The following is a 17,313-nucleotide window of genomic DNA, read 5'->3' as shown; positions in this document are numbered from 1 at the left end:
TCAGCTCCTCGTCCGTCATGTTCAGAGCCTTTCCTCCACAATAAATGCAGCCCTGCCCTCATTTGACTGTACATACTGTGCATCGAAAAGAAAGAGGAGTGGAAACAGATCCTGCCTGACATTCCTCCCTCTGCTGTGCCTGAGCTTGTATACAAGCAGATCAGTGCAGCTCTGCTAACTATTCCAACCATGCTGATGGGACACGGCTCAACCAGAGGGGTGTGTTAGTGAATCATCGTGGGGCTGAACCTGTGCTGCCGTAGGTGGAGTCCCGTTGATGTGTGTGTGTATTAAGGGAGTGGAAAAGGGAGGAGTCCGAGGAGAGAGAGGAGGAGAGTCCCATGGAAAAAGGGGAGGGGGGGCGAGAGGGGAAAAAACTCTGCCGGTTGGAGCTTGACTGGAGGGTTTCTCTGCCTGGTGTGGCATTCACATCCTAACTCTCATGTTGTAACATCCAGCATCGCTTGGCTTCCCCTGCACACTGGCCTGAATCCAGGGATTTGAAGTGGACAGGAGAGACTGAGAGACAGAGTGCATGTGTGCTGGAGAGAGATAAGGGAGGTTAGAAGTAGAAGGGAACGAACGCAACAGTCCAAGGAGAGAAGAATCGGAGAAGCAGGTGAGAGAGCAGAGAGTCGAATCCAGAATAGTCTGAAGTAAAGAAGGTTGAAAAAGCTTTTTGTACACTCAAAAAAACCCACTGACATGGCAGCCATGGAAGCACTGGAGTCCTCAAGTGGCATGCTCGAGCCACATACCCTCACAGAGGTCTCAGACGATGAGGTCAACCTTCCCCCCTCAGATGATGAAGACGATGCTCTGGCTGCAGCCAAGAGAGAGCTGTCCCTCATGGGCACGGAGGGGGACGCCGCGGAGGAAAAGGAAGAGGAGTCGAAAGGGGACCAACAGGTGAACGGAGTCATGGTGCTGACTCTGCTCGATAAGATCATCGGGGCGGTGGACAAGATCCAGGTGACCCAGAACGGGCTGGAGGCCAGGCAGCAGGACATGGAGCGGTCGGTGACCAGCATCCAAGGCGAGCTGACCAAACTGTCCAAGAGCCACAGCACCACGTCCAACAGCGTCAACAAGATGATGGAGAAGGTGCGAAAGGTGAGCGTCAACGTGAAGACGGTGCGGGCCACCCTGGAGAAGCAAGGAGGCCAGATCAAGAAGCTGGAGAACAACGAGGCCGAGCTGCTCAAGAGACGCAACTTTAAAGTCATGATCTACCAGGTGAGGGAGTGTTTTTGTGTATAAATGAGTGAATCGAGGCTGAGGAGTAAGGTTGTGTGTGTGTGTGTGTGTGTGTGTGGAGATTACACCTTATCACTGTAGGGATGGGTGTGGCCCACAGGTTCTTTGAAGTCAGGGAACGTCTGGTCGATTTTGCATCCATTTGCAAAAGAAAACCCGCTGGAAAACAAAATCCAGTGTGGGCTTAATATGCGGGGAAAGGAAGGAGTTGGTTTGCCAAATTAGTTTTTCCTCACTTTGCTGAGATGCAAGATGATTTCAGGGCGTGGTTGAACGTTACCTCAAAGTTTTGCTGGCAAGTGCCCAAGTGAAAGGCTGTGCCGTCTCTCCTCACTGAAGCTGCAGAACTGAAAAGATGCCACTCAAGAAAGTGATGTTTTCCACAAGACTGTACAATGAGAACTAATACATAGAAAGGATCACTTGTTTTTGTCTTTTTCACTGCACAGGGTTTCCACGTAACCTTAAAAAAAAGTATTTTGGAATTACAGGAAATGGTTGGCAGGGGCAAACAATGATTATGAGATGACGCAAAAAAAAAAGCTTGAAAATTGGGACATTTGGAATCAAAGCCATTTAGTCCAACATGGAGTCTGAAAAGAACGGCATGAGGTGCAACAATCATATACATTTTCCTTTTTTGGGGGGTCTTAAAAGGTTCTTAAAAAGTCTTAAGTTTGATTTAAAGAAAATGTGCAGCATCCTGGTTAGAATCACAACGTATGGGGAAAAAACGATATGCAGTCTATTTTTTCTGTTCAAGTGCTGCAGCTTGGATGCTTCTAAAAATGTTCAAATATAAAAAGTTACTATAACTCACCTATTAATGATAAATAGATTTCTTTAGTTATTTGACCCCTAACATTTAACGTAAGTGTTCCTGTACTGAAAACTTGACCACACACAGGGTGGGGAATTTCTGATGACAAACTACCATCATATCTACACCAACCCTACAATAAGGACCAATGCATGTGCAGAATGAACCATACACACTTTTATAGTAAACGATTGTGATCAGATGCAGCTTAAAGCCTGGAAAAAAATGGAATCACAGACACACACAAACGCGTTTGAATAGTTTACTCACTGTACACTGTAAAAAGTATCATGGTCATTTATAATTCATCTTCTGAATGACTTATACAATATTTTGTGTTTATGTCGCATCAACTAATGTCAAGTGTTCCAACCTATCCAAAAGGCTTTATTGAAATTAAAAATCTCAGTCAAATGATTCCCCTTATGATAATGTAGATCCAAATCAAAAAAAGACAATTAAGATGACATTATACAAAGTTTCTAAATAGAGCCGTTACCATTGTCGCCTCACAGTTTGAACATCCCAGGTTCACAGAACAGCTTACCAATAATTGAAAAGTAAACGTGTTAAAAAACAACTAAACATTCAATTCAGGTTGAGTTAACTGAAAGATTGCAAGTAAAAGTAAATTTGACAAGGACGTTTTCTTTTTGTTTAGAATGAATACAGATTGATCCTAACTTTTCATCTCAACTAAGTCATCTCAAGATTTGAAGGCTAACTTTTTTTTAAAAGTTCAAACAATGTTTTTTTTTTACAGTGTATAAAAAAGAAAAAAATGCATGTAGCAAAAGAGAAATAAACAGTATTAAAAGTATGAACATGTGGATTACACATGAACCATGTTAGGTGCTGAACACATGTAGACAATTTAATATATGAAATCAAAAGAGTGCTGATACTCATCCAAACAGTGGAGACAATGACCGGAAACATTACTCACACAGCTACTCCTTTTTAACCGTTTGGTACGTGTAACATTTTCTGATACCATCTTTATAAGACAGTAACTGAATCCTTTCCAGTTCAACGTCATCTTTACGTGGCATCAACCAACAAACATGTTGTTAATACATTTCCGGTTTCGCATATAAAGGCATCATTTATTTAGTTGTAAGACCAAAAAAGAGCAGCGATCATGTGTGTTTGTCCGCGCCTGATATCCTTCCAGATGTTGTTGTACACCCCTCCTGCCCCACCCTAAATCTACTGTGCATTGGTTCAGCCCTCAGTATGCACCACAGGTGGCTCCCAGATATCTCCCCTCCAAAAAAGCACACTATGTATAGGCCGAGAGAACACAAGCCTTCACATGTGAGCACAGGTCATGAGGAACCCATTCGGAAAGTCATTTTCACTCTTTCCATTTTTTTTAAACAAAGATGGAAAATACCACAAGCACGCTCAAGGTCCTTGTGTGAGGCCGAGGAGTGGTAGCAGAGAGGAGGCAGATGCTTCATGTGTGAAGACACACAGCTAAGTTTTTTTTTTTTTTTCTTTTTCTCAGAGGGGAGTTGAGGGGAGCCCTGTTTCTTTTTTTAGCCTGTGAGGCTGCACTGTGATGTGTAATAGCTTGCAGCTTTTTGCACAGTGGTACGAGAACATTCACAGTTTCCACCCCTGACTCAGACTTCATGGCTTGGAGCGACCTCACTCTCTCTCTCTCTACTTCTTCCAGACTCTCGCTCTAATAGCTGCGCAGGAGTCCAAAGAGAGCGCCATCTTAGGCAGAGCACGCTGCCTGTGAATGGTTTTGCATTTGTACAATTTTAACTTTCTTACACAATATATTTGGCTTCCTCTTCCTGACACACCAGCACAAGATTTTAATGACCCACAGATGAGCGGGGCAGAGCTATCAGCAAGAAAAGAGCAAATCTCCATCATCACTTCACAAGGAATTCCATGACTGTACATTTCTCAATACTGAAAGGGTCATAAATCAACATTTTAATTAGTACATAATAAAGTCTGGAAGCTGAGGGCTGCAGGTTTTTCCACTACTCGAAGCAACACATAGTGAAAAAACAGAACTGGTTCAGATTTTGCCGGTGTTAGCCAACAGCTCGGGGCCCTGTGGCAACAGAAACTCCCCCCTGAAATGCCGATCTCCGGCTCTCTCGCTAACTCAAAACACTGGCTTTGTTAATGGCTGCCAGCAATGACATAACGTCAGATTCGTCTTCATTAAAACAGCAAAAAACCACAATGTGTTGTTCTGTTTTCAATTTTCTGTGCTTCCCTGCTGCCCCTTAAAGAGCAGATTCTTTCAAAATCAGCAGTAGACGGAGGAAAAGCTCCAGTGGCTCCCCCAGTGAACTGTAACACTGTTATTAGGATTACAAAAACAGTGTGTCAACAGATAAATACTTGGCCTTTGTTAGGAGTCAACTGTCATTTTATATGTCCATGCAGGCTCCAATCAAGGCCACTAAGAGACCGTTTAAACAGAGTGTTGTTGCAGTGTAAGTGTATTTGTGCACAGGTATGGAAGCCCTGGGGGGACATGCATCAATACATTTTATTTAACTCCGTTTTCCTGTGATACTGAGAACATTATGGTTGTTTTCTCAAGAGCTTGCCTTATATCTCTCTCAAGTGAAATCAGAATAAAGTGGAAATGGTCCAGTAAAGAAGCCGTGGCCCAGCGGTGCGCATGCTGATAATAAAAGCACGCTGTAACCGAGGGGTGTTTACTGTCAGAGAGGGCTCGCTCACACAGGGAGGACGCAGCACGAGGGCTTTGTAGTGCAGCGTCGGGTGTTTAATCTCTGCTTTATTAGTCGCCCCGCTAGTCTTCGCTCCACTCCCTCCCGGGGCCCCCTTCACAAGTGTGGTCCTAACAAGGCTCAGACTGACGGGATTTATGACTTTGTTCATCTTTATGAAACAATAGTGTCATCAACGCCGCACATGTTAAATGTGACACAGCTTCCTGCTCTTCTATAAGGTTAAACAACACAATGCAGCAGACTCTGGTTTTACTTAAGTTTAACATTACAGCTCACGTTAGGGAGTTTTTTTCAACCTTAGTATAGATATCAGTATATCAGATATCAGATTTCCCTCAAGGAAACAAAAAAACATCTGTGTTTAATATCAACAGCTCAGACAATAGGCCATAATGCTGCTGGTATGCAGCTCAGGCTACTGTGTGATGTTTAAGAGGAACCCAATCAGCGCAGCTCTGTCAGCACATCAGTGGGAAGTATGTGTCTCCCTGTTAGCATGAACAGCAGCTGTCCTCCTCTGGGAGTGTGTGTGTGTCTGTGTCACTGTGGGTGTGTGTGAGTGTGGGTGTGTGTGTGTCTATCTGTAGCCTGAGATATACTCCCCTGCATCTGTGTTCAGCTCCTTGACAGCTGAAGCCATATGCTGCCAAAGAACAGAGCTTACTGAACGTACCTTGAGCATGACAAGTCTAACGCACTGCACGAGTGGGCACTGTGTGTGTGTGTGTGTGTGTGTGTGTGTGTGTGTAATGACAAAGCAGAAAGCAATCCATTTTTTCTTATTACGGTACAGAGAATTAGCACCAACTCCCTCTACTTAGGATTACCTGGGAATATTTTTATAACATTGGTGATTTAATTTGACATATTTGTTGGTCTCAATGACAAAAAAAAAGTTATGGAATTATTTCAGTAGACTGTTTTGGATGTTAAATGAGCTGTAATTGCTGCCCTAATTTTCAGGGCCAATGGGCCATTTCCAAGTAAATTAAAGGTCACATATTATTCTCCTTTTCAACAAGTTTAAATAAGTCTCAGAGCACCACGAAACATGTCTGTGAAGTTTCTTGTTATCAATCAACTCTGATCCTGTATTTGATCATGCCTATAAACCCCTCTATTTCAGCCCTGCTCAGAACAGGCTGTTTCTGTGTCTGTAGCTTTAAATGTAAATGAGCTGTGTCTGACCACGCCCCTCTGGAAGGGTTTGGGTTTCTTGAGCTTTCTCGCATTATGCCCAATTGTTTACAGTGAGAAGGCAGTCTCAGAGGGCAGAAAAAACACCTGAGTTGTGGGAGTGTCACCCACCTGGGGGAGGGGTTACTGCCCTTTGTGATGTCATGAAGGGAAAATCTCCAAACTGCCTGTTTGAGCACACATTTACTGAAAAGTGGAGCAGGCAAAAGACGGAGAGGAAGGACTTTCCTCATAATTGTGGGGTTTGTAGACAGACTAGAGACACATTTTAGTGTTTGAAAAACATGGTAAAGTGTATTTTGCACAATATGTGACCTTTAAATGTGCTTGTTTTCCCCATGAAATGCTCAGATTGTTATCAAAATGCAGAAATCATTAGAATGTATTACTATTTTGTTATAGTAAAGTTTCTTCAACACCAAAAAAACAAGAAATGGAGGCTTGCTGCAAAAATCAAGCATTCCCATCTGGTCCCATAATAAAATGCTATTGTTTTACAGCCTGCTTCAAAGAACTGTTTTGGTCACTTCAGTTAATTTCTTTATCAGTTAAAAAGTAATGGGGTTACATTGCTTCTATAACTTTTAGGTTTTAGGATTTAGCCTAGGATTTATTCATAAATGTGCATAATTGGGGGTGTGGTTAAATTGACTGGCAGGTCTGTGCATTGTAGCTGTTGCAAGAAAGCGTACCACACTCAGATTCACCTCTTGTTCTGTTACTAGAATGATAGGTGGAGTTAATAATTCTAATATAGCAACCTTTGGGCTTCAAACATCCCGTAAGTACTCAACAACAACAAAAATGAAACATAGGATTAGTCCATTTTTTTTGGATTAATGTAGATATTTTAGTATAAAAGTCTAATAGAATTGGACATATTGTACCTTTAAAGGGTCCTTAATGTCTGAACATTCACATTTGTGCACTTCATTGCATCTTTTTCGATGATGCTAAACATTGGGAGTGGCTAAACTCTTTTTTTTGTCTTCAGACGTGGTCTAATGGCATGTCGGGCAACTTTATAACCATGTGAGAATTTAATCTATCTGCCGAAGAGGTCTGGGAACCTTGGCAGAGACGACCAGGTTAATACCCACTTGTTGTTCTTTTGCCCCCGTCCATGAGTGTGTCTGACTGACCTGAGTGTGGAATAATGGACGTGGACTAAGACTAAGAGTCAGAGATAGACTGTAAGAAGAGGACATGTCCATCCTTTTTGTACGGGGGAGTGGATGGGTGTGTTGAGATGAAGAGCAGGGCCCATATTTAGACAGCTGATTCATAGCGCAGGCATCCACAGCTCTCCAGGCTAACCTCCTCCTTCTTCTCCTTCCCCTCCTCCTCATGTGGAACCAGTCACAGCCCTGTTCCTCCCTCTCCACCGTTCCTCAACCCACATGGATAACTCACTCCACATCTTGTCCTCCTCACCCTGCCCCGCCCGAGACGTGCCATCCCTACTCCTTAATTTTCCTCCCTCTACTTTCATTGGATTCTTTGTAGTTTATTGGTACAAAAATGGCACAAAGCTATTTGAAGATTAAGATGCCAAAGGGGCATGCCAATGACTATATAAACTATGGATGTAGTCTCAGTGGTGTCCACAGTACCAATGAAAAATTTGCTTTTGATATCCTAATTTATTTATTTGAATCAGACTGTGTATTTCTGCTTTGAAAATTACCAATTTAATATTTAATGGGATTTCTTGGCTTTTGCGGTCAACCTCAAGTGGACACTCAGGGAACTGCAGTATTTCCTCTTCAGCCAAAGTTGTTGCTTGAGACATGCATAAGCGCTTCATGTCAATGTTCATGAATGTATACACTGCAAAAACTCAAATCTAAGCAAGCGAATTTATCAAATTTTTATTCAAAAATATCTTATTTACTTTTTATAAGCAATGTTTACCTGACAAGTTTAGATAAACATTGTATTTTGAGATATTACTCACCAAAAATAAGGCCTGATATGCTTGTTTTAAGTAAAACTGTTAATTTGCAAGCAGATTTTACTTTACTAAAGTTTCATGAAATAAGACATTACATCTAATTTTAAAGGGGACATATTGTGAAAAATCCACTTGTTCAGTGTTTTTGAACATTTATTTGGGTAACATGAGTGCCTACCGACCCACAAAATGTGAAATAAATCCATCCAGTCCTTTGTTTGTGGTCTGAATAAGTCTTACAACACAGAGAAAAATGCTCCGTTTCAAATTTGCTCTCCTTGTGACATCACAGTGGGATTCTGGTAAAAAAAAAAAAAAAAAAACTCCCCTCCATTGGTATCTCCACCATGGACTCCAGCCCCAGCCTAAAGCGAAAACTTTTGTGCAGGTCTGCCATTTTTATTCTCGCTAGCGAAGGAGTGATGTCTACGGGGAAAACTCAGGGGGGGCTCATTACATTTAAAGAGACACACACACCAAAATGGAGCGTTCTGAGAGAACTGGTTAATACAGGGTCACAAACCTCCTCTGGTGCTTGATTCATGTTATATTTGACCAAAGCACAGCACAGATGTTTCATTTAGACCACAGCGGACTGTTTGAAAAGGCGGAAAAGGAGTATAATATGTCCTCTTTAAGGAACTTATCAAGAAGTTTAGCTTGCCCTATTGGCAGATTTTTTTCACTTATTAAAAGCAATCTAGGCCTTCTTATTCCTTCGTAATATCTTAAAAATAAGATGTTTATTTGGACTTTTTTCAAGTTCATGTGGCTTGTAATTCATGGAATGGGAGGTTTTTGCCTAGAAATAGGACAAATGTGACAGACAGATTACACAGATTGGAATTTTTGCAGTGTTTTGGCATCCCTGTATTGGTCTTTGAATTTCTGGCAACTCTAACCATCGATCAAAGCTTAAACTGTCAGTGGTTGGTGATGAACTTTATATAAAAGAAGAAACAGTAGAGGCTATCATCATTTAGCTGTCACGCCATCTAATCGTATAATAAACCCTCTCGCCTGGAGAAATTGACTAATCCACCAAAGTTGCAGCCACTCATGATGAAACTGTAAATCTGTATTTTTTTCCCCTTTGTACCACAGCGTCTGCCTTCTCACTGTTTCTCCTGACCTTTGAGCATTTTAGTATTTTGGACACTACAAAGAACATCTCACGAACAATCTGTCAGAACAGATTTGTCTCTTCCCCGTCTTGTATAACACTAACCCAAAACACCTTTTCAAAATGCCATCTTATTTCACTGTGTTCACAGTCTGATCCAAATGGTTAACAAATGAGGTATTCTGAATATTGAAAAGATTCAAACCAGATCTGCAGCTCTGTAGACTTCACTGCCTGAGAGCACTTATCCCAGTAATGTTTAGCATATAAATTCATCAGGAGTGAAGCCATTTTGGTCGCACAGGTCGAAGCAGCTCCATATATGGACATTTGAGGCAGAATCTCTGTTCTCCACTCCGTTTACAGGACAGATTGTGTGAAACATTGTTTCAGCTGGGAGCAGAGCTTTTTAGCAGGGTGGTTAAAGCCTTGGTACAGTACAGTACGTTCGGTCAGGGCGGTTACAGAGGGCTTATGGAGAGAAGAGAGGCATCTAAAAATAGAGACTATCACATACTTGTTTGATTGTGAGAAGGAAGGGGCCTTTAGGAGATGTCTTCCTGTTTGCTTTAAAGAAATCCGAGGCAGAACGACCCATCTGCTGACATTCAGAACACAACATTAACTTTTTTCTTTGTGTGTCTCAGTTCGACTTTCATCATCAGTTTGGAAGAATCCGCTCTGTTTTTGTGGCGTGGTTTCGTTTTCGAGGTTACAGTCACCATATTTGTGAGGCAGCCATTTTCCTATGATGTAACACACAGGCAACTCAAATTCTGTTATAACGTTTTCAGATCTTAAATGATTTCCAAAAAATGGCAGACCACAGACATGAGGACAGTTTCAACCGATTAGACATTAGAATTAGTCAAAGTGGAGATTGCACAGACACAAGATCTCAAAGAAACCTGCTCGTTCAAACGTCACTTCAGAAGAAAAAACGATTGTAGAGGACGATCAATGTCTATGACTAAGCTGCTCTTCTCCTTCAATATCCCACTTTGCTTAGGGGCTCAGTTGTGTTTATGTTTGCTGCTATGTTTGTGAGCTGTAAAAGGGCGCAACATCTGGTTGGTGACGCTTCCCGGTCTGATCACTCGCGTTGATGGAGGCCGGATCTGGAATATCAAACATGTTTGATATTTACTATTCCAGATCAGAGAAGCTCCAACTCGCTCAGGAGCAGTAAAATACTCCTATTGACCCCACACACTTGAGGATTATTGGTCAAATAATCAGAGAAGATGAGCAGCGTGCTAAGCTTTTCAGAAAATGAACATGGGACAAAACATACCGTGCTCTAAGTGGATTTACTGTTAGACACATAAACTTCCACAAAGTCTTAAAACACAGATTGGAGCATGATTAGAAACATGTTTGTCCTTCAAATTAAACCCATGTTGTGCAAGAATATCATGCAACTTTACAGTAAGTCAATGTGCCCCATCCATTGAGCTTGTTTCCAATATATGTCATGTTTTACCTCAACACAGAAAGTTTTGTCCCACTGCTCTCCTTTGACACCTTTGTATAAAGAAACACGTTTTAAAAGCTATTGAACATACTGTCATGAGTTCTCAGCTGTAAGAACTTTTGCTCTAATGCTGCTCACTTGACATCAATAAAGAAAGAAAACTGCTCTCGAGGCTTTGTTTAACCCTCAAATTATCATTTTTATTTTCTCTGCAGAAGCGTTTCCACATGAGTCAGATGACCATGACTCAGAGTCAACAGCTCTGCTTATTAAAAACATTAGTTTATTATACTGTATCCTCATGTGATCCTCTCAGTCATAAGATTCCCCTTTTGAATTCCCTTCATGGTTATGTTGACTTTATTAGGCCTGAACAGAGGAACCTTTGTTATAAGTCACTAAAATCATCCTCGTTTTACGATGACATGAACGTCATTAGCTTAGAATCGAACTTCACTGTCTTGTTTTTTAAGATCAATTCATTTGTTTAGTTTAAAATGTATCTTCATAGAGAGATCACTATCTTAAATATCTTAACTATCATAACCAATTTTTCATTCACTATGTTGAATTATTAATTGAATTAACAACCATCCTTTAAACAGCATTTTTCAAAAAGTTATACGAAGTGCTTAACAATTGAAGGTCCAATCTGTAACATGTCTACTAAATTAAATCATAAAATGACCTTACTATATCATCAGACATTAAGTAAACATTCTGTGTTAATGTGATGGCTTCTCTGACAACTACGCAGCAGCCAGTATGTCCTCGTTTTAAGTTTAGGTTCCGGTCCTGAATGGTCTGGACCAGAGAAGTTAGTCAGTTTTACAGCACCCGCACACGGCTGTTCTTCTCCTTTGCCCCTCAGTTTGCCAGGAAAACGGCAAACCAACAAGTATTGCAGTGATGAAAGCGGGCAAGTGAACTGGTTCAGATAGAACTGAATCTACCCGACCTTAAAAGCCTTGACCTTTTTCTAATAAGATCCATGATCAGAAATGTTGTGAAACTAGGAAAACATTTGTAGATGATTTGGAAAAAAATGGATAGAGGTTAGAACGCAGTTTTTCAAGACCTACTAAACTGGCTAAACACTGAAGCTTCCGTGACCACGACATGGCAAACTGTGTGCACGTGGACTCAAGTGAGGAGGGGGCAGTTGTTTTGAATTTGGACTGCAGTACCCATTTAAAGTAAATTGTTGACAGAGGTACATCTTGCTCATTTAAAAGAAGCCACAATTGACATCAGCTTTGAAGAATATCGTGCAAACAATTTGACAAATCTGTTTGCACCAATTAAAAATTCTGCGTGCTCCAGAAGTTCTCCATCATGTTGTTTCCTGTTATCTGTCCCTGTTCTGAGAGCCACCGGCTTGCAATGTCCCTCGGTCAGTCTAATATTCCCCTTCATCTTATGAAGTATCAGACTTTAATGTTTAATGGGTCAAGCTCAGTGACCTAATTAGCTGAGGTGATACGAGTAGACCTCATTCACATGTCACTCAAACTGGTCATGACCCTGATTATTCAATTCTTTAAGCCTTAAAACTTAAATGGACAAGTAATATAAAAGACTCACACTATGTACAGTTTTCATGGAGGGGGAAAGTAGCCAAAGAAGAACATTTTATCTATGTTTCTCTTTGCTGTAAAGCTGGGCATTATCACCTTTATGGGGAAATATTCTATTTGGAAACAGCCTCAAGTGGCAAATGTAAGGACTGCATTTTTTCTACCTCTTTGTTGAATTAATTTTTCAGTGTTGGGACATGTTGTCCTGCCGACGGGGGACTGGAGAGTAACCTCTTCTCTTATTCATCATGTTGTGTCCAGAGGGGCAGGCCCAAACTATGATTGGCTATTTGCCTTATCAGCGGAGGGACTTTTCAACTAATTGGGCTGTGTTGCAAAATAGCTGTCTTTAATGAGAAAAAAATGTTTTGGCAACGTTTTTTTTGGCAAACTGCAGGAATTGTTTTGCATTTTTAGTAGTTTCAATTGTGGCTTTGGACAAATATGTTCTTTTTGAGTCTTTCAAAATGAAGCGAAGAAGAAAAATATGTTCTAACTCTGCTGTGTTGGTTTTTAAAATGTACATTTTTGGACCACAGCGGTTTCCATTATTGTATTGGTTTCTCCCCTTCTTATCCCTCAGTGTGTTCAAATTGGAAACAGTCATTTTCAGCGTCTGTGTTTCTGCCTTGCTTGCTGTAACCGGCTCTTTCAGGTCTTTAACTTGTTCCATTGGAGAGTCCAAAACACCCAATTTGTTGAATTTCTGGAGGTGTTGCATTCTTCCTCAATGAGCCACACAATTCTGTGTTTAGTTTCTTTTGTTATCAGGCTGCTGCTGCGTTCAAGCCAGATGAGAACTTTCAGCTTTGGAGACTTGCATTTGATTCAGTAACATTGTCAATCCGAATACAAGCTGGTCTCATTCTTTACAGTTACAGATAGCACAGCCTCTGCAGTTTGATTATTACCCCTCTACTTTCACCCTTCTCTCCTGCATATTTCTAAAAGTGTGCTATACAAAATCACTGCACCCCTGCCTCACCTTTCACACCACTTTGACAATCAGTGGCCTTTACATTCCTGTTAGCTTAAAGCTGCGCTGCACTGGACAGGAGCAAACAGCAGAGGAATACACCACTTCTCCTGCAGCTCCATAAATCTCTCCGTAAACACCGACCTCCTCCATTGTTATTGGAAAGAGTAACACAGAGTGACCATGGAAACCAGCGCTGTCATCCCTGGCTGTGCGAGTCTGTGTTAGTGGAGCGTGGGGAACTGTACACAGACCCACCGAAGAGGAAGGAGACACGGCTAGTGTGCGAGTAAAATGCAGTTTTGTACGTTATTTTTTTGGAGTTTGCATTTGGCCACGGCTCTGGAGTGGGTCATGGTTTCCATTTTGATGTTATCATTCTCAGAAGGAATTATTAATGACGGGGTTCACCGTTTGCTCACTACAATGGAAGCACATTTACATGTAGTATGTGTGTGCGTTTCTGTTCGCTCCTACATGAAAGTACATGATTAGAATACCCACAAACCAAAGTATGTCGTAAAAAAGACACTCCAGTGATAGTCAACAATGGCAAGCTGTGTCTTGTTGTGAAAGCAGGAAAGGAGTGAGAGTGAGCACCGCACAGAGCTGCCTCAAACACATGTGTCTGCAGCCCTGGAAACTCTTAAAGAAAATCCTCATCTGAGCTAGATTCATGAACCGTCCTCACAAAGCTCCCACGTTGAACAGAGGAGCGGTTTGTGCAAACTGTCGTGACCTGATTGCTCCTCGTCCTGTGTACACAAAGAAACATGTTGTGCTGCCTTTAAGCGCTGTAGGAAATATTGTTGTCACATGTTGGCCACAAAACAACACAATATAGAGACCCGTTACCAGGAGGGAAGATGATGGACATGATGAAGCTCGTTTAAAGGAATAGTCCTCAATGAATCTCATGGAGGAATTTCAGGAGAGTAGTTAGCTTAGCATAAAGGCTTGAGAACATTGTATTCCAGAAACATTGCAGATTAAGATGTTCATTGTTAAGCTCTTGTTCGCCACCTTGGTTTACTCCTGGCAGAACATCAGTTTTTCCATCTTTTAGAGACAATGGAAGCAAACCTGGCAACCTCACTGTGATGACAAGTCTTCAGGAAGCTGCACACAGTCAGTGCACCTGGATCAGTCACTAGTTCCAGCATGAAACGGCGAAAGGCCAAACAAACAACTTTCTTATTGGAGCTGAGCCAGGCTAGCTGTTTCCCCCTGCTTCATATCTATAAAACATTGATGTAGTCTCAGTGACGTTTTCTTATGAAGAGGTGATATAAAGCCCACCAAAGGCGGTCGCCACATAGGAAATACATTCTCAACCTAACTTTTAATAAATCTGGAAACAGACAAAGAGTTGGAGTTCATGCGGGCCTTTAGCTTCCTGGCAAGTAGCTACGACGTGTCAGTCAACTCAGCCACGCCCCCAAAAATATGCTAATTTAGGAATACATCTACTGCTTAATAACATCAAAAGAGATGCGTTACAAAAATATTCCCCTCCCGTGCAATGTGTACTAATAAAGAAATGGCAGAGACTGCCATGTAATATGTCATCAGTGTAACAAATACATTTACGCACTGCTGGCCGAGCAGCAGGACCAATCAGTATGTGGCTGCGGATCCCTGGGGATCGAACCCCTGACCCTCCGGTTGAGAGACGACCGACTGAGCCACACCTGCCCCAAGTGGCTGTTCCCCCTTGGGATTAACAAAGTATGTCTTCTTAATCATTCATTCTTAACCAGGACTTAAACATGTTTAATCCTGCTGTATAAATAGCCATATGGTGTTTATGAGATACTCAAGGAACTGCAGTTTTTTGCACTTCCTCTGTGGCTTCAATTTTTAACACTGAACACTTTTTCAGTTTGAGCTTAAAATGTGTTTTCTGAAAGCAAAGTAGCTTTTTTGATCACTTTATTACGTTTAAATGTATGCAACAAGTGACTGGAGTACCTCGTAGCAAGCTGTTTGAAACATTAAGTAAAGAATCACAACCCTTTTTATCAGTTTCCTGTATTTATGATTTGCAGACACTGCACTCAAAGTTGATCTGGGGACACACTGAGAGTAAAATGAATCATTTGTGCTTTATTAGCCTGGAACGCTGTATAGCCTTAAGCCACTCAATGCAAATAAAAAGGTGTTTAAACTGTTTTGTGTTAACAAGGTAGAGAGTGTGAACAACACCTTTACAGTATATTCAGACACCAGTGGCTACAAGGCTTTGTGTCGTTTTTTTGCACAAATGAAGTTCTGATTCTTCGCCTGATTTGTTATGGATACATCATAAAAAGTCTATATCTTCATCTTACTTCAATACAACTAATCTACCTTCAGGATTTTGTTTTCAGTCAGTGCCCTTTGAGTAAACTGTCCACCCTGTTTTTTCATGCCATGGGTCAAGGACTCCAAAAATTCAGTGAAACAAGTGAGATTTGGCACACGAGTGGCATGGAGTATTTGTTTGGTTTCCATGGAGCTGTGACGCTGATCTGTCTCATTCCTCAGTGATCTGAGGATCTAAGTTTACTCCTGAAAATGACTGTAAGGAAACCACAGAAGGTAGAGAGAGAGAGAGAGAGAGAGAGAGAGAGAAAGGGGAAAGAATGAAAAGCGAATGGAAAGAGGTGAAATAGAGAAGAAAAAAAGAGAATGAAAGGAAGAAACAAAAGTTTCTGAGCTCAGTTTAACAACTGGCCGGGTGACTCATCCCTCTCTCTCCCCCCTCAGGGACGTGCAGCATGCCATCACTTTATATAGAAATCTCTCCCTCTCTATGATTAAAGGGGACGAGTGGAAAAATAGAGGAGAGCAGGGAGTTCTCTCCCCAGAGTTTTATGCTGTGTGTGACCGTGACACTCTTTCCCATGGTGCTCACATGAGAATAAAACACACATGCACAGTCCTAACACTGGTCAGACCAAAGCATGCCTACACATCAATCACACCAAGCAGACAGTCTAGGACAGAGTGGGCGTTTTGGAGAATGATAAATCAGCAGGCAGATTTAGTTTGAATAAAAAAACAGTATTGAGCAGTCTAGCCGTTTTTGGACCAATCAGTCTTGTGGACTCTCTGAGAAGAACGGCCCTCTGGGAACTTTCCTGAGGACTACATACCTTCCACATCAATATGAACGCTGATAGACGACAGCAGGCCGTCGGTTGGTATAGCAACCGTGCATACATCGACAACAATAACAAGATAGAAGACGCCATGGCTGGAGCTGTGTGTTTCTTGATAGTGTTGTCAAGTTTCTTAATAAAAAAAAACAGCGTTGTAAGCAAGCATGTGAATTAGGATGAGTTAACATTTGGTGTAGACAAAACCTGCATGTAATCTCAGGAATGTAAATCCATACGTTTCTGAAGAGGCATCATGAATAAGCTATCTTAACCTTACTTTCGATCTACCAGGCAAAGCATTAGAGTAAAGCAGACTTTAACCTACTGGCAGACAGTTTTTGAACCCGGCTGAAAACATGTTAAAATCTGCTGTAACAACGGGCAATTTAACATGAGACTTTGCTTTTGCAGCCAGCCTCAAGTGGACACTCAATGAACTGTAGTTTTTTTGCACTTCCACTTTGGCTTCATTTTTAAACTCAAGAGGTTTCTTCTTTGTTTTAACACAAAACACAGACAGTGACTTCCGAGGTAACACATCTTGGTTTCATTAATTTTCTTTCCTATTTTGTCAGAGCTCTGAAGCACTAGCCAATCACAGCACAGGAGGCAGAGCTTAATGCGGGGGGGAAAGATCCTAAATGTAACACAGGCAACCTCCATCTTTACAAAGCTTTGTCACGGCCTTGTATTTATAACCTGACTTTCCCATTGGCTACACCTTTTTATAGAGAAAGAATAACTAAATAATGACAGAATCTGTTTGAAAAAAAGGTATTTGTTGTGTATTTTGATTTAATAGTTTGAAAGCAAATTAAACAAACACACTCATCCTCAGAAACGTATATGGGTGCTGAATCCTCAACCAAAGAATATCGAAAGTATTTCAGGAAAGCACACCACAGTGAAGCCGCTGACGAAGGACTTTGCTTGAAATGTCTGTTTAATATAAAAAAAGTTTTTATTTAAGATTTTGGTGTGCTTTACTTTTATACTTTTAATATAATAGTTTGACCAATGTCTCATCTGTTAACATGGAGGAGGCGGAGCTTATGAC

General features: G+C 41.3%; 1 protein-coding gene across 1 annotated transcript in view; it reads left to right on the top strand.

Annotated features, from left to right (window-relative positions):
• Positions 1 to 377: 377 nt before the first annotated feature.
• Positions 378 to 17,313, top strand: part of LOC132955840 (caveolae-associated protein 1-like) — a 29,436-nt gene continuing 12,500 nt past the window's right edge. Inside the window, exon 1 of the mRNA XM_061028893.1 lies at positions 378 to 1,236. Coding sequence (XP_060884876.1) covers positions 706 to 1,236 — 531 coding nt within the window. The 5' untranslated portion in view covers positions 378 to 705. The remainder of the gene's footprint in view (positions 1,237 to 17,313) is intronic.

The sequence above is a fragment of the Labrus mixtus genome, chromosome 21, assembly GCF_963584025.1.
Source record: "Labrus mixtus chromosome 21, fLabMix1.1, whole genome shotgun sequence".
In the NCBI taxonomy this organism is placed as follows: Eukaryota; Metazoa; Chordata; class Actinopteri; order Labriformes; family Labridae; genus Labrus; species Labrus mixtus.
Note: the sequence above shows the minus strand (reverse complement) of the source record. Positions and strands in the feature narration are given on the sequence as shown.